The sequence below is a fragment of the Solenopsis invicta genome, chromosome 13, assembly GCF_016802725.1.
Source record: "Solenopsis invicta isolate M01_SB chromosome 13, UNIL_Sinv_3.0, whole genome shotgun sequence".
NCBI classification, from domain to species: Eukaryota; Metazoa; Arthropoda; class Insecta; order Hymenoptera; family Formicidae; genus Solenopsis; species Solenopsis invicta.
In genome coordinates, this window is record NC_052676.1 from 7015690 (window position 1) to 7037562 (window position 21873).

Here is a 21873-nt window from a genome sequence, read left to right on the forward strand (position 1 = left end):
GTCGCTAAATGCCACTTACATACACTGGAAAAAGAGTATTGTTGCAGCATTTAGAAATCTAGTAGATTCAACCGATACGTTTGTTCACAAACGGACGGATCAGAAATCTTGTAGAAATTACCAGATTCTAATAAAATTTATTAAACGTTCTGATTATAATAACCAAAGTCCTATTTGTAATAATAAAAAATTCTGCTTGGTTTCACTAGAAGAAACACTCAATCGTACAAGTTTCGTTAATATAATCAGATTATTTTTTTTTCAGTGTACGAATATAAAATTCTTAGTACATGTTTTTATAAGAAATATTTATTATTTATAAATAAGAGAAATAATTATTATTTGAAGAACCTTTGTGTCTTTAAGCAATAAAAATTTATCAATTCAAATTGTTTTTTATCCTAAACACTGAACAATAACATTATTTAAAAATTATCTAGAACAATGTATAATTAATTTTTTATCTGGATTAATTTTAAATTAAATTATTTTTATCTTATCCAAGACATGTTTACATGTAATTTACTTATCTTCGTCTACATATAATTTCAAATTATCTAAGCACGACACTGTTTATTATAAGAATCCTATTACTCCTTAGCATATCGTATATTGTTAATTATTCTATAATTTCTAGTTAATATTTGAAATCATAATACGTATATATTGGCTCTATGATTGCGTGTTCTCGCTATTGGAGGGTAAAAATCATTCCAGGTGACTACTTCCTTTACTTAAGAACATTAATGGTTTTTTTTTGCTGCGAGGCGTTCTTACCCAGCTTTTTAAACATAAATCATGACTTTATAAGTAAAACTGCAAGCTAATTCCGTCAAGCGTAAAACGGTGCGAACTCGCGAATCCGAGACTCTCTCTCAGATGATTTAAAGGGGGACAGTAGACCGGACGGTAGGACAATGGCGGTGACTGTCAACCGATCACGGGACCGGTACACCCGGTACGAGAGCGTGTGTTGGACCACGAAAGAATTCGCCTCGTAATATCTTCGAGCCTCCGATTATTAAGCTTTCCACCGTTTCATCTCCCCGTCCCGTGCCCCGCGAGTCAACGAGGCGGCTGCAGTTGGCGTCGTGGCACGAAGCGCCGAGCAGTCAGGTAGTCGCCTACACAATCATCGTATGCCCTCTCACCTCTTTTCGTGTCACCACGGATGCAGCCGGGATATTAAAAGGCAGTTTAAGGATGACTGGACGATGACTCATGACACCCCAGTCATCGGCAAGACGACCGCTTTCTATACTTCTCTCTCTTCTTCTCACTCTCTTTCTCTCTTTCTCTGTTTCTGCTTCTCTCGTTTCTCTCTCTTTTCGGTCTCCCTTGCCTTTCTTTCTCTCCCACGGTGAAGAAGAGGCTCGAGAAAAATCTTCCCGAGACCCGTTGACATCGGCAAGAATATGCCAGTCAGCGTCGCCGTCGGGACCTGCACCGTGACGAAGCGATAAGCAATTTTAGGCAAGTCCTGTCGGTCGTGAGAGACCTTCCGTGAACGGAAGCTGAGACCGACCGTATCTGCCAGACGCGATAAGGTTGATCGTTCTGGAATGCAAAAATCTCAAAGAATTTTACAATGTTACTGAGGACGGACTTCAAATAAAAGACGCAATCTTCTGCGAATCAAATTTAGCTTCCATTTTTACTTACTCCAACGCAAAAAGGAATTGCAATTAATTCCCCGTCGTCTTATAAGGAATTTAAAGACCCAGGCTTTTCAATTTTAAATTATTCTGCTTCAAATTTGGACATACACAAAGAAATGAAGAAACGTTAAACAATTGTGAAATTGTATTCTGGAACATTTAAAAGGGATTGGAACTTTTGAAACCCTTTTAAAAGTACTATCAGGCGCTAGTGACCCAATTGGACTAGGGAAGCATCGAAAAGAAACGTTGGACCTCAGAAAGTTAATATCTTCCTCTTAAGAAACTGTTTGGTACTAATTCCCTTACTTTCACGTCACAATAATCAGATTTAAAAATCGTATATGTCTCGCATTTACAATATACTTTGTGAAGATGAATTTTTTTTTTACTGAAGAAGGCATTTAGATATATTTAATGGGATATAAAGAGAAAGTTAAAAAAAGGAAGATTCCAAGTATACAGCTGTTACAGAATCATAAAAATTCCAAATAATCAAGATATCAAGCGGAGAAAGGGTTAAAATAACTTGAATCTTCTTTCAACATTGCAATCAATTAATTTGAAATGTTTCAAGAAAGCCACTATCTGAAGGATAGCTTTTAATACACCGCAGTCATCGACTTTGGCTACATTTTAAGATGAAGCTCTTTTGATTATACGTATAATTAAACGTATAATAGCTGTAAGAATTATTTTCGACATCTTTATTATCAGTAACATTTTCTAGCGTCTCCGAAAGGTATCCCAGGTGCATTTTAATATTTCAGGCTTAGAAAGTATAATCACTGTTGCGACGATTATTCGGCAATTATTCGATATCTTGCTATTTGACAATATTAAAAAAAAATAATAATAATAATAATTTTAAAAGTAAAAATAGGTGATAGAAAAAAAGATGCAGCAAATAGTAATATTCGGGAATATTTGGTAGGCATGAACCGAATAGCTGAATATTTAGCAAATATTCAACACGAGTAAAAACAAGTAAAAATAACGAGAAAGAAAAAAGAATTAATGTCCATAAAAATAGATTATCGAAGAACAGATAAAGAATGTCGATTAATTACCAAATATTCGTCGCAACTCTAATAATTACAAATGCATCTGAAGTATCGGCAATTTGACACGTGTAATTGTGCGCCGGCCACGGTAGATTAAAAGTGCTGCGCACGCAACGACGAAGAGCCGCTCGGGGGTCGGCGCGATCGTGAAACATTATCTGAAATTATCATCGTCGTAGTCGCAGATTACCGTCGACGATTTCGGCGGGCGTCGTCATGCGATAAAGGAACAATCCCGCGGCAGCGGGATCGAGCGCATCGAGAACAATTCCGCGGCGGTATCGATATCTGCAAGTAAGACCTGCCACGGCGAGAGAGCGCGGCCGTGAATCGAGAATCGTCCCGCCGGAAAGTCGGTCGAACAGTCATCTTCGTTGGGCGATTGGTGCGCGTCCGGTTGATACTCAAAGGGACCGCCGGCGATCCCCTTATCTCGCGACGGGGTCAGAACGTCCCGGGCAGTCCCGGGACGAGGCTCCCATGCGGGAACAATGACGGTCTATCCGCGCGGCCACCGTGCGCCATTGTTCTTTGTTGCGCGGCATGATCCAGGCGGAATCGGGGAGACAATCCGCGATTCGAGCGCGCCGCATCGAGGGTTCCGGGGCCGATGCTCTACCTACGCATCAATCACGTCCCCGGGCCTCTCTTACATTTTAATCTTCACTCGTTAGGAACCGAACGAGAAGCAGAAACGTTTCCCGGTTAATAACACGGGATGAAAGCTCTCTCGCAGGTGGCATCGGAATATGCTGAGAAATACGTGAGGAAATATTGAAGTAGTATCAATACTGTCTTCTTTTTCTTCTTGTTATTATTATTATATTACATTATTTAATACATATGGCCAATATAAAATGGCTAACATAAGAGATACAAAATAATCAGTGTTGCTTTTAAATAACTTAAAGTAATCTAAATAAGGATAAGATAAATTATAATTTATCTTATCATATGTAAATGTGTCTTAGATGAGACAAAATGATTTAAATTTAATTTTGTATAGATAAAAGGTAAAATTATATATGGTTTTATCTAAATAAATTTTTAGATAATATCGTTATTGAACCAAAGAATTTAGGATATGAAAACAATATATTCATATTTTTATTTTTAAATACTTATTTATTAAAAATAAGAGTTTTTCAAATAATTTAATCTGACAAAAAATATTCCTTTTTGGATTTTATTCAACACGTAAATAAAAATCAAATAGTTGCATTTATATAAGTTACATTGTCTAAATAAATTATATGTAAATATGTCTTAGATAAGATAAAAAAATACATGTTAAAATTATATATGTTTTTACAATTTTTAAAAACATTTTTAAAACTAACTAAATATTTAATTAATTAATTTATTATTATTATAACTCTTAATTTTATTATTTTACATATTTTATTAATTTTTATTATAAAACATTTTTAATAATTTTTAGCAAAGCAGGATATAAAAACAATATGTTCATATCTTTATGTCTTAAACATAAGAGTTCTTCAAATAATTTCATCTGACAAAAAATCTTTGAATCAATATGCAAATAAAAATCAAAATTTTAAAAATAGAAGGAATATGTAACTCATATAATAACTGACAAAATTTCTTGTTAAAGTTTTCAAATTTATAGTTTTAATTAACTTTTATATTATACTAATACTATCATTAATCTTTGCAATCTATTGCATTCTGATAAACACTGCAAATATTAAAAATCTATAATTGACGTTACGTATATGTTATAGACTTCAGTATTGACAGATTTCGCAACCCTATTGTTATTATTTTAAAAAATTTTCTTGTTAGGATGGTAAATCGGAGGTTGAGGTTGAAGAAAATATTTCTCTCTTGTTAGTATTCTCATTATCTTAGATAATTTAAAACAATAACATTTCTTTCATCTAAGATAAAAATAAAGGTAATATTCTTTATAATAATCTAGAAAAAGGTAAAAAAGATTATTTCTTTATCTAAATGATTATCTAAATAATTTTAAATAAATAATAGAAAATAATATTTAATAGTATTATTATAATAGTAATATTTATGCGAAAGTACATTTCTCAATTCAGGCGAGATCGATCTATTCTTCGAGAATTGTTACCTTTTTGATGACACAGTAGAGTGCAAGAGAAACAACAAGCATTACATTAAGCATTAAGTTGCATTTTAATATTTCAGCGTTTCATCCAAACGATTGTTCATAAAATTTCACAAACCGTTCCGTGTTTTAATTATTATGAAATTGATTTATAGTAATGACGAAATAACCATTGAATAATTGGAATGTTTACGAACGCCCGGCTGGGGAGGAAAAATTATTATTGTTTTGGTTTTTCAATTAGCGCGTAATATAAAAGCCGATGCTTTCGTTACAATCGTTCAATCAAACGGCGCATTCAGGAGATGCGTATCATTGCCCCTAAAGAATACATCTAATCTCCCACTCGGCGATTCGATATTCGCAATATCCCCGACACCTCGAAAGGAAACAAACTCCTCGCGGCCGCCACCTGCTGGTTTACATCACGCTATCGCGCGGAGTTGGCCGACGATTCATGCCGATAATGACGGCTTACGAGCAGCCAAGCCTTCCTCGACGGAAAGAGAGAGTGTCCACGTGCAGAGAAAGAAAGGAAGGAAGAAAGAGAGAAGGAGAGGGAGGGAGAGAGCCACGTAACACGTGGTATAATCACGCGGCATTGAAACCACATATCGCCACAATGGCGACAGAGAGGAGAATCGTCGTCATCGTCATCGTTGGCGGCTGTGCACCGGAATGATTAATGCGTCGCCGCTACGCCGCGCTCCTCGGCCGCAACACTCACGTCTTAATTCCGCGGCATAATGCTCTTAACGATTTTGTACCGGGCTACGCGTGCTTTTGGTAGCTGATAAGCACGACAAGCGTTCGGGATCCGCGTTCGTTAGTTCCCGATTGTTCGTCCGAATGTTCGCGCGGACCTCGTCATGCACGTTGCGCGGACGCGCAAACGCCGCTTGCCCGATCGTGAATCGGTTATTAACTAATCGTCAATCGGTTAACACACCCGATCGAGAATTAGCTAATCTGTGACCGTGCCGGCGAGGAAAGTTACGTCGCGTCGCGGGACCCGTGCAGCACAGCATAGAAAAAGCATCACAAAATGTTGCCGCAACGTTTCATCAACATTGCTGCACTGGTGAAATGTCCGTTTCAGAAATATCGATACGTAATGATGCTGCAACATTGCAGCAACATATATAATATTGTATTATTGTTGCTGCAATATTGCTGAAACATTGTAGCAATATTTCGCAATGTTTTTGCTATTCTGTGCTGCAATCAAGTTTCTACTTTTCCATAAGATCGAAAATCGTGCGCGACACCCGACTTTTACCCCGTTTATTTGCAGACACAATCGCGGACACGTCCGACAGCGAGCGGGAACTACGAGAGACGGAGAGCGCGTTCGGTTCCTTTGAATAGAGAACAATCCTGGTAGGGCTCGTTCCCAGGCGGCGATAAACGCGCCGAACGTTTCCTACGCGCTCGAGCTAGTCGGAACTAGTCGAAAAGGAAGAGTTCGGCGTACGCTTAAATTGATTTATAGCGAGGGGATGATGAGGCGATGCGCGCGACGTTAAACGCCGCCTTTACGAGCCGCCGCGCTGCGCCGAACCTCCACCTTTGGCTCTGATTGCGGATCATTAATCAGCGGGGTGTCTCGCGCTACCTCTCGCGCCACATTAACGCGGAACCCCGTCTCTCTCTCTACGGGATTGAGTCCTTTCTTGGTCTAATTATATATTGGGACGCGCCGCGAATCGGTGCGCGCCTCGCGAAATTCCGAATCGTCGAGCGATGATTGATGGTCGCTCTCCCTTTCTTCCTCTTCTCTCCCCCTCTATCTCCGCGATGGGCGACGTACGCATTTTTCATCGTCTCGTAGAGACGGACGCGAAGAAAGGAGTCTCGAGATATCATGGCCACGAGATTACAAACGCGACGGATATCGCGTCGAAGTACATCGTGCTCGAACCAATATTTCGCTTCCCAGCATTGCTGCAAGGTTTTGTGCTACTTCACCTGCGAAGCAGTACGTGTTACCGCCACCAGATGGACGCAGCGGAATTAAAATCTACTTCTCGTAATTAAAAAACTCATACAATAAAAAGCACGCAGCATTGTGAGATTTTTCAATTCTCAAAATTGTGTTCGAAAACCAAAGTAAATGACGTATTTTGTCAGTAAAATTTTTGTTCTTCTGTGTTCATCAGTAAAAAATTAATTTAGAGATCTACGATATTCCTACAAATTATAAATTTCTTTATCTAATGGCAAGTAAAATATTATATTGCAACGTTGCTTCAATATTGTATAGCAATATTTCTAAAGACGGACATTTTGCCATTGCTGCAATGTTGCAAACTCACGAAATATTTCTGCAATGTTGCCGCAAGTCTTTCTGTGCTGTATGGGTCGAGATACACATGCGAGATGATTGTAAATCTTCATCTACAAAATAAAAATATAAAGTAAAAGTTATCCACTCGAGCTTCTTTGCCACGAAAGTGACTATAATTCGTTATATCGGCATGACTCGAACCCAAGCTGTTCGCACCATCAATCGTTCCCCAAGCACAACAGCCCCTTTGTGCCAATGTTTGCATGGCGGATCAAACTATGTTTGATTAAATACTTAGTCGCTCTCGCCTAATCTAGTGGCGCTAAGACGGGTGCCGCTGGTAGCGTTTATCGGGCCCCCGTTGTTTGCTCGTGCCGTTCGGCACCATTTTGTGAGGATTTGACTCGGACAGAGGCAGCGCGTAACGTTATCCGTTTGCGCAGCTCGAGGGATTTTATCCGCGCGTTCGGAGCTGCGTTTTGTTTGGAAACTGAACAGGTGGCGCGATGGCTATCGCTTCCCATTTTCTCGGGCACAATTCCTGCCAGCGAATCTCTGTTCTTCCGTATATTGATCTATCTTTCTCCAAACGGCTACAGTTATTTTTATTCTTTGTCCGTAGTTTAATCTCAATCGGAGACATGCGAGATCCGTGTATTAATCGGGTATATTAATCGCCGCCAGATTTTTATCCCCGCACACAATTAAGTCGATGGCGAACGTGATTGCGCCGCTGGTGGGACACGGAGCGGGATCTAAACGCGCGACAATCGAGGATCATGACCTCCCAATGGACGTCCGTCAGAAAAAAAGGCTGTACGTGGGGTGTACAGCTGATTGCGGCTACCATAAATTCGCTTAATGTCTTCATATGGCGACGATCGGAACCGGGGAAGGGTTGGGGCCGCGCAGGGACAAATGCCCAGCATTCTCTCCCATTCTCTGTCTGTTCGCCTCTCTGTCTCTCTTTGGCGTTAAATCCACGAGGGTGGCATAATGCGGCTCACGATTCGCCGGCTCGATATCGGAAGAGGGATAAACAAGCGATTTTTGCAGCCATTTGGTGGCACGTACTTGATGGATTGCGAGGAAATGCAATCGCGCAGTAGTGGATTTAAATGGAATTTAATTATTCCATTGATTATAGCAATGCTATCCTACTCTGTTAAGCCATTACATTTGTATTAATATTGCACAATGTGAAACCAAATATTGTCGAAATTTATGCATGAAGGATAGTAATAACTTTTTACATTACAAGATTGTTTATGCAAAAATAAGTTATACTAGCTATGTTCAGTTGTTAAATCTGAATATTTTACAAGTTTTCAAATTTAAATCCATAAAAACTTCTTAGACGTTAAACATGTTTAAAAGATATTGAAAAAATATCTTAAAAACTTTCTTTCATGCACGTCTAAAGGACGCGGAAAGAAACATCTTTTAGACATGCGTGCCGAATATAACGCGATAAATAAATGTTTTTTTTTTCTAAAAATTTGATCGTAAGAGCCTTACGAAATCTACATAAGCATGCTTCAACCTCGGGATAAATCGGCGAAACGAAGGACCAGATAGCAACGGTGTAAAAACGAGGAGCGTGAAAGGGGCGCGAGGGAAGTGCAAGCGATTCGTCACAGATATTATTTGAAGGGGGTCCCTCGTGGAGCAGGGGCACAATACAAGTCAACACGGCTGTCTGCGTAATGAAGTAGTTTCTGGAGGGTCGAGTCCCACCTAACATAGCGAAGACGAGGCCAGAGGGGAGCCAGTAATTGGGGGGTAGGCCACTCTACCCGCAACCCCCAAGGGGACGGCGAAAACCCCTAACATATGCTCTTCACGATTCTCTCTTTCTCGGTTCTCCCCGTGCTTCCCTTTCTCCCTCCCTCTTTCTTTCTATCTTTTTCTTCGCGCTCCTTTTTCATCGAAGCGAGCAATTTGATCCGCGCGTAATAGATAAACCTGTATCTTGGACTTGCGATCGTAAATAGCTATTGTACCTTTTTATACAAAGTCCAAAGAGTTCATGTTCATTATTCTTCAAAAATAGTACAATCAATGCTGCATCGATTTCTTTCTATCAAAGTCTCGATGAATATTTTTTAATTAAGCAATTGAAATTGCTCCTTTCATATATTTTCAGTAAATTCTCGTTGATTTATTTCTATCATCGTTTCGAAGCACCGCACGAAATCGTTGAGAAATCCTTGTAACAATAATTCTGATAGTTCTTCAGATAGTTTTTTATTTGGATTGGCGAGACCAATCGCGACGCCAGATAAATGTGTCGCTGTCGCGCTCACCTGTCAGATTCACGTGACCGCCGGCGGCTTTTCCGCGGCGGGGATGAATACGTCGTTCCCCACCTACATTTTTCACGTCGTATTTCCACGTGACTTCCATGTGCTCGTTAGCGTCGGCTTTGAGTGAAATCGAGAGCGTCGACGTCACCGCGGCGTAAGCGGAAGGACAGAAGGAGAGAACGGGAGAAGAGGCGCGTGGGAAGGAAAGAGAGGCGGACGGGAGTTGAACCCCGTCGGCGAAGTTCCTCTCTAATTGGGGTGCGACGGCGACCAGCACTCGGGGATGAAATCCCCGACTACCGTCCTCTTCAAGCACCGACCCTCTTCTTCGTGACCGATTGCGTGCCTCGCTCTATAGGATTTTCGATTGAAGACACGCTCGCAAAAAAAGGCTAACTTTTGAAATTAAAAAAATGAAGAGAGAGAGAGAGAGAGAGAGAGAAATTGAAGTGCTTCATATTTTTTATTACACTCATAAAATTCGAAATTTCGACTTTCTGGAATTTAATAAAAATTAATTGCCTCTTCGTACAGTCAAACCTTGGAAATATTAATATATAATATCCTCACAATAAAACGACAAGACAATTTTTTGAATTACGTATTATGTGTGATTGTATACTAAATACACCGTCCTTCAATCAGAAAAAACGATGCAAATTGAATTCACATAAAATAAAAGGGGAAAAAATGAAATTCGAAAAATAACACAGATAAAAAATCCCAGGGATAGATTTTAGGAATCCAACATGGAAAAAAAGTAGATTGGACGATTCAGCAAAGCTATTATAGTTTGCTGCGCGAATTCAATACTCATAATTAAAGAGATTTGATAGTTTAATAAAGAAATTCTGTCTGAAAACAATGAATGAATTGTTAGAGCAATTAATTTTTTGCTACAACGAAAATTTTTAACGCAACGAATTTTTCTCACTAGAAAAGTATGCGCCATCTTAACTAGTAGTTTTGTTAAAAATTTTAATCCACTTTTTTGATTGATTTTCCCAAAAAGTTGTTTCGCTGCATTAATAAATTTTTTGTGTTACTTTAATAAATATGATTAATTACAATTGTTAATTTTATAAAGCTTCGCTACTTTAATATAGAAAACTGGTTGTCTGTTTTTTCATGAACGTAACAAAATTAATATCACCATTACTTTTAAAGGATTTGAAACAAACAATTTGCGATTGGCTCTAAATTAATTTATTGTTACATTTAATATTGCTGTAAAAAAATAATTGATTTTAAAATACATAATTTTCTTCTTTCTCTGCTGAACAATTTTGTCTTTGAAAGTTCGAAAATGATTGCTTTTTAAAAATACGATTATTAGAAATATCAAAATTAAAAAAATTTTTTAATGCCGTAAGCTTCAAATAAAAATTTATTTTTTGAGTTTTATTTTATTTTTTAAAAACATTAAATCAATGAAATTTAAAATCTTTTACTGCAATTACTTTACGATCTGTTTCGATAGCTTTGTATTACTTTATAAACAAAATCTCAAGATATGACGAAAATTTTCTACAAATTTCGAAATAGCTCTAGCAATCCAGTATTGACGGCATCATCTCGCTCTCTGCACCCTCTCCGTTCCATTTCGCTGTATTTTAGACACATACAAAAATCATTTGCCACTGCACCGGTGAACGCTTAACATAAATAGCGGAAGTGATCGTATTAGGTCCACGCGTTAACCTCGGCAAAACGTGAATGTTTCTTGCTTGTTCCCCTCCTCTCCTTCTCTCTTTCTCTCCACGCAGCACGCATCTCGCTCCCAGGTTCTGGTTTATTGCGTTTTGTGTTATGTTAAGCTTTCGGCGTACACAAAAGGTACGCCGACGGTTAATGCGGGGTGACGTGTGTTTATAAATACGTGACTGCCGACGTCGAAGGGTCGTTCGACAGCGTGTTTCACCACCGAGTTGTCTACATAATTGCTGCTCCATAAATCACCACGTGAACGTTATCGCGATAGCAAAAATATTGCGAATATCAATAATCAAAAGATTACGAATTAGAAAGACAATTAATTACAAGATTAAAATCAAGTGTCCTATGAGGTTTACCACGTGATGTCATACGCGCCATCTTATCGTCCATAAAGTCAATTTATCGTTCCATAACGGCAACTCCACGCGACTCTTCCACCCCCGACGCGCCTAAGCTTTTCCGCCATTTTCCTCTCGCAGTTTGTTATGTTGCAGAAGTTTCCTTTTATCCCGAGAAACTCGACACAGCCTGCTGAGCCCTCTGCTTTGTCAGAATAGCCTCTTCCCCCACTCCCTCCCCATCGCAACCCTCGCAACTCTCACTCGCTCGCCCGGTTCCACCCCGTTTCCACCGGTTCTCACCCCCTCTTTCCCCCCTTTCTCTCCTCTCCGCTCGTCGAAGCTAACCTTCCTTACGAAGAGTGAAATTACCTTCGTTACGCGAAACTCGGCTCGCCCCAACCCCTGTATCGAACTCGCCCTCTCTTTTTATTTTTAGTGCCTCTTTCCCTTTTCTCCTGCCATCGCTTCGTTTTTCTTCCCCCGAGGTGCTATACATATATACATTGAACATATATTGCTTCGCGAAAAGAAAAAGAGATATCTATATATAAATTAATAAAAAAAAATAATTAAATACAATAAATATATATATATATATTTTTTTTTAAGAAGAAGAGTGTATGTACGCATACATATGTATATGGGCGTTAAGAGAAGGATTTTATTACGCCATTTTTGCTACCTCCTCCGAGCAGCCCTTGGGGATGATGCTACGAAAGTAATGGTTCCTTCAGAGACCAAGCAACCCGAGTCGCTACGTGACGCCCGGGATTTATGGCCAGTCGTGACGACGACTTTTTATTATTTTCTGTCCAGCGCGCCGCGTCGCGCACACGCGCGTCTGGGACGCAGCGAGGAGGGAGAGGGAAGTTGGAGCGAGGCTGTCGGGCGATGAGGGAGACGATAAGAGGGAGATACCGGGAGGTTATTCCGCCTCGCCGTGGAAGTAAATTAGACAACACTTAGATTGTGTACGCGATATTAAGAGGAATACACTAAACAGAGATCACTTTGAGATTTCTATAGTTCCCAGAATCCGACATTCGTGTTCCACCTTCTTTCTCGAACCCTCTAATATCTATCGCCACCGACGCGACGGACGCTGCAACAAAAGGATGCTGCTTACGGGCTCCGGTTTCGTCGCGCACCTGGGACACGAGGGGGCCCCGGTCCACGATGAGGATTATTATCTTCGTGAAGATAAATGGAGTTCATTGATGAACGATCAATCGCGCGCCGAGGGAATCATCACGTCATTGTCGGACGAAAGTACCTTGTCAAATCTGCTACACGGAGATTTGCTGCTCGCACTGGGGAGAGAATGGACGGGTAGCGATCTAACGTGAATGTTGGCGAATAGCCACCTTCTATCTCATTCAAATTAGATCGATCTCAGCTGGCTCTTATTGCAGAAAAAAACATTTTATATGCTCACACAACACCCATGTTTACATATATTTCTATTAAAAATCAGTTAAATCGAAATTAAAGTTAATCTGCCAATGACTTTAATCTCGGTTTAACTAATTCTTAAAATTAGAAAAAGATGGGAACTCGCGGAAACGATTTTTGGATGTAATGCTATTATCTTCCATGTTATAAAACAGAATTGTAAGGACAATCGTTATTATTGGGAGTGGAATATTTTATATTTTAATAAAAAGACATCTTAATTATAGAGTAAAAGAAGTTGATGCTGTCCTATTAATTTTCTTAGACAGATTTAGATTAGATAATGAAAAGGAAGAGGATCTGTAAGAGCCAATCCTGGCTGCCTACAAATTTTGTCTAAACTTATGAAAATCTTTATCTTGAAGTCAATTATTTTCTATTTCAAATAATTCAAATTGAATATAGTTGACTTCAAAATATAGATTTTCATAAGTTTGGAGAAAATTTGCAAGGGGCTAGAATCGACCCTTATAGACCCTCCTTCTCTATGGAAATCTTGTAATACTTTTGATCTAACAATAGATTGATTCGAAAAAAATTTGAGGATTTTTTCCCCTCAAATAAAATATCGAAAATCACGAAGGTCCACAAAAAGTTCGTGGATACTAAAAATACCTTAGCCCGCAGCAGAAAGGCACATAAGACCTCGAACTAGAAGCAGGCAAAGGCTGTTGAGCTTTTCGCAGGTGTGTTAATTTTAATACAAGAAATAAGAGAAAGTGTCATTTTCTCTTGAATAATATTTTTATATCAATTGTTAAATATATTATTCAGTTCTAGTCTGATAATCATTTGTGCCGATATAGTTGTCAGACTTAAAACGCAATCGTAAATTGAAACTAGTAATGATTTCTAAATTAATTTGATTGTTACAAATAATAATTTTATAAGCATCTTAAGGAACTTATTACGGAAATTTAAAATGCGTATAATTCTAATTCACTGTGTCGAATCTTTTTTACGATTGTCGACATAGTCCTCTATCGACGATGTCCCGAAGTGTAGTAGTTATTCATCATTCGTATAATGGTTTTTTAATAATGCCAAAAATCGATGGCTCCGGTTTGAAATTGCCAAAGATCGGTCATTACTATCCAAAGTATCTTAATAAAATATTAACATTTCTGAAGAAAGATTATTAAATCTATTGTAGCTTATCATAGAAGAATCACGAAATAAAAATTCCAGAAAACAATCCTATTGGATCATTAATCCTGCTGGAAATTTATTTAAAAAGTCATAAACTTTGATTGAAAATCGAAGAACTAGTAAATCATGGTTGTAATATCAAATAAACATTTATTCTAAATATAAGAATAATAATAAACCGAAATTTATGTGTACACTGAAAGCAGGAAGGGGGATGGGGGTTCTACTATAAAAAAAAAAAAGATATTCTCATATTTGACATTTATTTTACGCCTATAAATACATTTGCATAAACGAGAAAAAGTGACTGACGTTGTCACCTGTGTCATTGTGACTCACTTCAACAACCGCTAGATGAACAATCCAATTGTCGAGCGCATGTATCGCCTTACCGGTTTAATTATTCACACCTCACACCCCGTTTCGTTCGTCTTGGTGCTCTCGTGGTGTTGCTCGGGGAGAATCGCGACAACACCGGTAACAAATGATTAGTCACGGCCGTCCAGACGAAAGGTCTCCTTTCCGTGTCCTCCGTTTACTCGAACGGCGTCTTTTGAAAATAGCTCGGATTCCGTGGCACGCCCTGCTTTCCTTTCCGCCACGCGTCATTAGCGTCCCTAAGGGCAGGAGACGTTGCAAGAAAGAGGCTGGGTGAGAGCACGAGAGGAGCCAACGGGAGAACCAACGGGGTTCACACCCCCGCAGACGTATCACGTGTCACCCACGCAATGAGCTGGCGCCAGGATCATCACGCGGTAGTCCGTTTCGGGCCCTTTGTGGCGGACCGCAAAAATGCTCGATCAGGGCACACGTGCTGCCGAGGTCACTTCCACTGACGTTAACCCTCCGGTGATCACGTAGACATAACAAGAACGGATAATAGAGGAGAAGGAAGTTGAATAATCTAATAGCTCCTTCCAGATCCTTATTTGTTCATCTCATCGACTTTTCGCAAATATCGTAACAAGAATGTGAGTCTTTGACAAACGCACAGTAAATAATATTTTGTATTTATGTTAAAATCGGTCCTCGTTAAAATGTTTGTGTTAAATTTTCAACATAACCGAACGTTAATTTAACAGAATGTGATTGTGTTATTTTGTATTAAATTAATATTTAACATTTTTTTAAATAACACGATTTATAAGCGATTAGACAAGTAACATAAAAATAATGTAGTTTTAAAACGTAAAATTTAAGATAAATGAATAAAATGTACGTGTCAACATATCATAAATGTTAATTGTACTAAAGAAATATGTTTGTACATTTTGTTTCCAAACTTTGTACAAGTGTTACATTTTATTGTTAACTTTTTACGTAATATTTATTATATTTTCTAACATATTTATCTTGTGTTGAACTGTATATCTATTTTCTATATTTTTATATATGGTATAATATAATTATATAATACATACGTATTATGTATTATATACAATAACTTATATTCATATTTATATTATATCTTTACATCTGTTTATATCGAAATATCGCCATATAGATATCGGAATTATGTCAGTTTCCTTTCGAGCAGATAATTCCGGAGCAGAGTTTTGGAGGAAAAGCTGGTTTTCTTATTATATCTCACGAATTCTTCAAGTACCTTGTTATCATCGATAACAATCCGTACTTTCGCTTATGGAGTATTCTATATAGTCGCCTGAATATAACTGTATATCAAGTGAAATAAGCGAATCAATTCAATGACAAATAATTTATTTTTCTACGGATTCTATTTTCGTCGAAGTTCCCGACATTGCAATATTCGATTTAAGCAATATTCGATATATTCTGACTCGAGCGGTAAAAATGGTAAAGCAGTGGAGTATTCATCAAGGATCATTGTTTTAATTAGTGGATGTTTTTCAAAATATCATCAAACAAACTTGCCGTGTTCAATAGCAGTTTTATAATAGAGAAATTTTGATACTTCAATTAAAAAATTACGCCTTAAAACAATTATCAGTACGTTTATTAAATAAATTTTTTTAAATGAAAATTACTAACGTAACAACTTTTCTTTATTACGCCCAAAAAAATTTATATTTAAATTAATGATATTGTTTCTTTGACTTGACTTGTTTTTAAGGTAAAGTAGAAATACTTTAAAAGTAAATAAAAATTTATTTGATTTTAATAAATGACGTTAATACCTTTTTTTTTTAAAGTAAATAAATTTTTTTTAAATTATTTATTTAATTCAAACTAATAACTTTTTAATCTAAAAAAAATATTGACAGAAATGTAAAAAATAATTTATTTCTTCTAGTTTAAAAAATATATTTCTTTCATATAAAAAAAGATTTGCATTGATAACCAAACTATTTCTTACAGTTAGATAGTACGTTTTGTTAAAAATTTTAATCTATATATTCGATCAATTTTCAGAAAGTTATTTTGTTGTATTAATTTGTACTATTATAACAAATATTATTATTAGTTTTAACCGATAATTTTCATTTAGTTGGGAAATTTTGTCACTTTAATATAAATAATTGAATGTCATATATTACAGCTATTCAACATATTATGACACACAACATTCTCGCAATGTTGCAGCAATTTCGAAATATTTCTGCGATGTCGCTGAAATGTTACAATGTTGCTGTTATATTGTATTTTGTGCTCTATGAATATACATCTTTAGAATTAATAAAGTTCTTATTGTTATTTTAACAAACCTTTTCCTTCATAGTAGATGGCACATTCGCGTTTATATCACAATTTTGATATATATATATAATTCATAATACATAATATATATAATTCATGTTTATATTTTGTATAAATGCATTTGATATATATATATAATTCATAATACATAATATATATAATTCATGTTTATATTTTGTATAAATGCATACAATTTATAATATAAATGCAATTGTAAATATACGTACAATTTTATGAATTAAATAATGCAAACATGAAATATCAAGTAATATTCGTATTCTCACTTTCTCTTATTAAACCGTGCGGTCGGTATCCACTTTGCTACCTAGCAACAAATAAAAGTATCCTCACGTTTGTTCCTGCTGATTGAATTGCTAATTCGAAGTTTTCCAAATTCCAGGGTACGGAAGCAAGTGGAAAATTCACGAGAGTCATGCGTCACGGCGGCTGACCTCGGCGATGGACTAAAAAAGGAGGGAGATACGACGGAGGTTCGTTCAACATTTTATGAATAATGATCGTAAGAAACGTTTGCTGGCGAGCGAGGCGTACGGTGGGCGTTCCTCGCTTTTTTACGTTGTACTTTTATGAGTCCATTTGGTTTTACCCGGCGGTGAACGCATTATACGTCCGGCGGGCATCAAGTGAACCGTCACGACGCCGATCCGCGATCTAACATTTCCTGCGACGAAATGTATCTGCGTTATACCGAACGAACGGCGCGCAAGTTCTACGTCGGAGAAACAGCAAACTCAATTGAGAATTAATAACGGCGGCGTTTCTATCAGCGTTGAAAAAAAAAAAGTTAAGTCGATATAAAGAATCAAATCGCGCAGTACAGAGAACATGTGTTTTACAACTGGGAGGAAATGAAATTTTAGTTAAAATAGAAAATACTAATAAAAGTATTTATTTGTAAGATGTAAATATAAAAAATACTGTTTGAAATAAGTATTTGCTATAAAAAATATAAAAAAAACGGTTAATAGTATTTATTATCTAAATTTATTTAAAATAAGATTTATTTTATATTTTTATATATATTATAGATAAATATATTTAAAAATACGTCAGTTTTGCAATATCTTTGTAGTAACAATTGTGGCAAAAAATGTATGATTATGGCAATATTTCGACACAATTATGACAACTTTGCTTAATATCAAAAGTAAAGAATATTATTTTGACAACATGCAAGCAAACGTTTAATTCAGCAAACAATTCTGTCATTATCATGACAACATGATAACAATAGTTGCCAATAAATAGATTGCACTACTTTGCTCTTATATGAAATGTTATTTACGGATCTTTTCAAGTTATGCGTACATTATTTGGTTCTTGGTCATTGCTTTCCTTTTCGGTTTTCTAGAACTCGAACGCGCAGAATATAATGTAACCGCGAATTTTTAAAATTCTTATTGCAAAGAGGCCGCATTTCCTCTTCTGATTCCGTGGAGGCGCCGACCCGCTGCGCTCCCGTTCTCGCCTCGCCGTATCCCGTCTTTCACGCTTCGTCCGCTGGAATCCGCCACGCAAAGGGCGCGACGGGGCCCTCCTTCGAGGTCGGGGGAAGTGCCCAGCAGGTGCCCGCGGATCATATTTACGACAACCTTGACCTGCGGCCGATCGGAATAAGTTTTCCACTCCGTCGGAGTGCGAGGCGTTATCCTCGCGAACACGTGATCCGATGTATTCGCAATACGTACGTGCCGACCGCGTGTACCGGCGTCTTCCCACCCTCTCGCTCTTCATTCGGATCCCGATTTATGTGTGGCCCCGTGATCGGACGAATAACGATCTGTAAAGAGGTTTGTAAAGTTGGCGGGTAGCAAGAACCCCGTGGCGTGCCCGTCAGGGCCCCCCCTCGATGAGATCGTCGATGTGGCTCACGCCTCGACTGAACTTTGTTGGGGTCCCGATAGATCTGTCTTGTCATTTCATTCTCTCCCAGTTGTAAAACACATGCTCTCTGTACTGCGCGACTCGATTTGATTCTTTATATCGACGCGAGATTGCAGTTTTTAATTTGCTAAATTAACAATTCTTTACACACTCTTGCTTCATAAATTCTACTTCTACATATTTCATGATGATGTTTCTAAGGAAAGATGTAACCTGGCAATAAATCGACTATGTCAAATGTACTCCCATTTTTATGCGGAATACATTCTGTTGGCCATTTATTTCTTAATTCAAGTTAATAAGCACAAAAACCCGATTCATCGGAGGACATGTAACAAAAAGCTGGCTCTTTATATTATTAATGTTCGTGAATATTGGGGACGTCGACGAAATCACGTGTGGTCCGTTAGACACGTGATACAATATTTCTCTTCGGCTCGAAACTTTCGAAAGTTCTTCTTATCCCTCTGGACCTACTGTTGTTCCTTGCGTGCTACTCGCACTCTTCATTTTTCCCGACGGTGTTCCTCATGATATGATTGATGATGTCGTGCCACAGACCGGACGACATGAAACCAGCTACTAACTTCTCTCCTCGCCATTTTCGATCTGTCGCTTATCATACTTTTTATAAGAAATATCTTCTTCTTTGTTGGAATATATTGCGATGGAGCAAGTAAAGATTATTGGACGATTAATTTACTGATGGAAAAGGTACTGACTCTCTCTTTGTTAAAGCAATTAACAAGAATGTAATATAATATTTAATATTATAATACAATATAATTTTAATAACATTATAATTATAATATAATTTTTAATATTAATAATTATTAATATGTGGATTAATGTGATATGAAATTATCACATTAATATATTAATAATTATAAATATGAAAATTTTAACATTTTTTAAAATACAATTTTTCCAGGTTTAGAGAAATAAAATTCAGTATCTTAATAAAAAAAGTTAATGAGCCACATGCTGAATTTTATTACATGTTAGAACTTAGTCAACAATTACATTCAATATTCAAACGTTTCGATCCTCATTTGTTAGTGTATCTGTATTGATTTACAATTTTATTACAAATAATTATAAAAAGTATATACAATCTTCGTCGTATACAGTTATTAGAGTCATTACAGTGCATCAGAGAAAATTCAAACATGTCAATACGTAAAAATTCTAGTGTCTTGATTCATAATGTAAGTTCGTGTGATTAATTTGAAATTTTAAAGCAATATTTTTAATAACATTTCACATCGAATCACGGACGTTTTTTAATTTTTTCTTACGTTGCAAAAGGAAGAAAGAAGTTTTTCGAAATTTTCAAATTCAAATGTACACAATTTTAAAATATAATTTAAGAAACTTCTTTTGTAATCCGAAATTGATACGCGTAAAAAAATTTCACTTTTTAATTTTGTGATTTAAGAAGGCTGAATCGTGGCTATACACACATTTATTTACAACACTATTATAATTTATTTTCATGTCTACTTTAAGTTTAAATAAAAATACATATTTTCAAAGCAGAAACATTATCTATCTCTTTAGATAAAAATTTTATTCTATTTTTCGATTCGCTAGGGTTCTATAATACCTCAACATGCGTACATATAGAAATTTTTAGCGTGGCTGTCATAAATTTTTGAAATAAATCTTTAAATAAGTTTCAGTTAAGTAAGATTGTAAAAATTAATATTTGTGAAAGCTATTTGTCTGTAAATCAAGACACAATCAATATTTTTACTTTTATTCCTTATTAAGATACTGATTTCAGATTTTAATTTGAAAATCCGTGGATACATTTAGATGCGACTGAGGGAGATACATGTCGTCTTTATTTAAAAAAATCATCCCTCATCTCCTTTGCGGAGTAGAGAGGCGAGGAGTATGGCGGTGTATCGGCGCAACAAAGTAGTCAAGTTTGCTCGGCCGGTCGAACATTTTTCGTGTCGAGCCGGTTTCTGCACACCTACACGGCGTCGCGTGGGCCCCGAGACAATCGCCACCTACGGGTCCATTCTTTCGCCCAGCGGCGCGTGCTTGTATAAATGCGATCGGAGATTTACGGTTTTCCTGAGTTACGGCCAATTAATTAAACCGAAAAGAGGGAGGCGGAGCGGTAACGGTCTCCCCGGCCTGGGCACTTTCGAATCTTCACCTTGCACTCCTAGAGATTAACGTTTCGACCCGCCGCCGACGCGTGATCGATGATAGCATACGTTTCGATGAAACCGACCTGAAAGAAATATACCTATATTCGGTACAAAATTTTATTCACGAGGAGATTCGACTCGAGGATTCTCGAAGGATTCTTGTTAGACGATTATGTTTACATTAATTAAAATTTGATAAACTATTAGCATTAGTGTTCTCAATTTTTCAAGAAAATGAAATCGAAGAATAATCTTCCGTCTTTTTATTTTTTCAAAAAAAAAACAAAAAAAAAACGGGAAAGTACGGCAAGAAAAAACGGAAAAAAGCATCTTTGCCTCAAATTTCCGAGAATATTTGCTTTTTAAAGAGCATATTAAAGAACCATTTAATTATCCTAATAGCACAAGATATTGTACGAATATTCTAGAATGTGTATATTCATAATATCGTTTGAATATTCGTACAATATCATAACATCATACATATGTTCGTATGATATCATGTGTCGTTAAGGTAGCTTCAAAAGTCAAGCTAAAGCTTGAATACTTCAAAGAGAAGTACAGTGCTTTTCTGTTTCAAGAGGAAAACACTCATCATAATATGATACAACCTCGAAATGAAACGCGTCCTACGTCTCGGAAGTCCTCCGAAAGGCGGGCATCTCATTCATGCGACTAATCACACGCGACGCGTTCACAAGGAGGGGAGGGGGGCGTGAAGGGGGCACCGGGCCACTGACGATCACCTTGGGGGCGACGCGGTGCCGCACTGGGTGGTCCGACACGAAAGCGCACTCCTCCGGCTTTCTGAATGGAACGCGCGGCTCGTTGTTGTGCGGCGTCGTTTTCACACATCTTCTCCACTGTCTCTCCCTCCTCCCACCCACCCCCGCGCCGTCGTCGGATTTCAGATGTAGGCGCGACCAGGGAGCGATGTCGCGCAAGCACCGAGGAAGCGCGAAGGTCCGGTGACGACCTAATGAGGAACAACCGGGCGCGGTTCCGTGCCATCTGGTTACCAGCTTCCTCCGGGGAGACAGACGTCTCGCGCCC

General features: G+C 37.6%; 1 protein-coding gene across 1 annotated transcript in view; it reads left to right on the forward strand.

Moving 5' to 3' along the window:
- Positions 1-21873, forward strand: part of LOC105205586 — a 45606-nt gene that overhangs the window by 12084 nt on the left and 11649 nt on the right. Inside the window, exon 2 of the mRNA XM_011174984.3 lies at positions 17151-17241. Within this exon, the coding sequence (XP_011173286.1) occupies positions 17151-17241 (91 nt within the window). The remainder of the gene's footprint in view (positions 1-17150; positions 17242-21873) is intronic.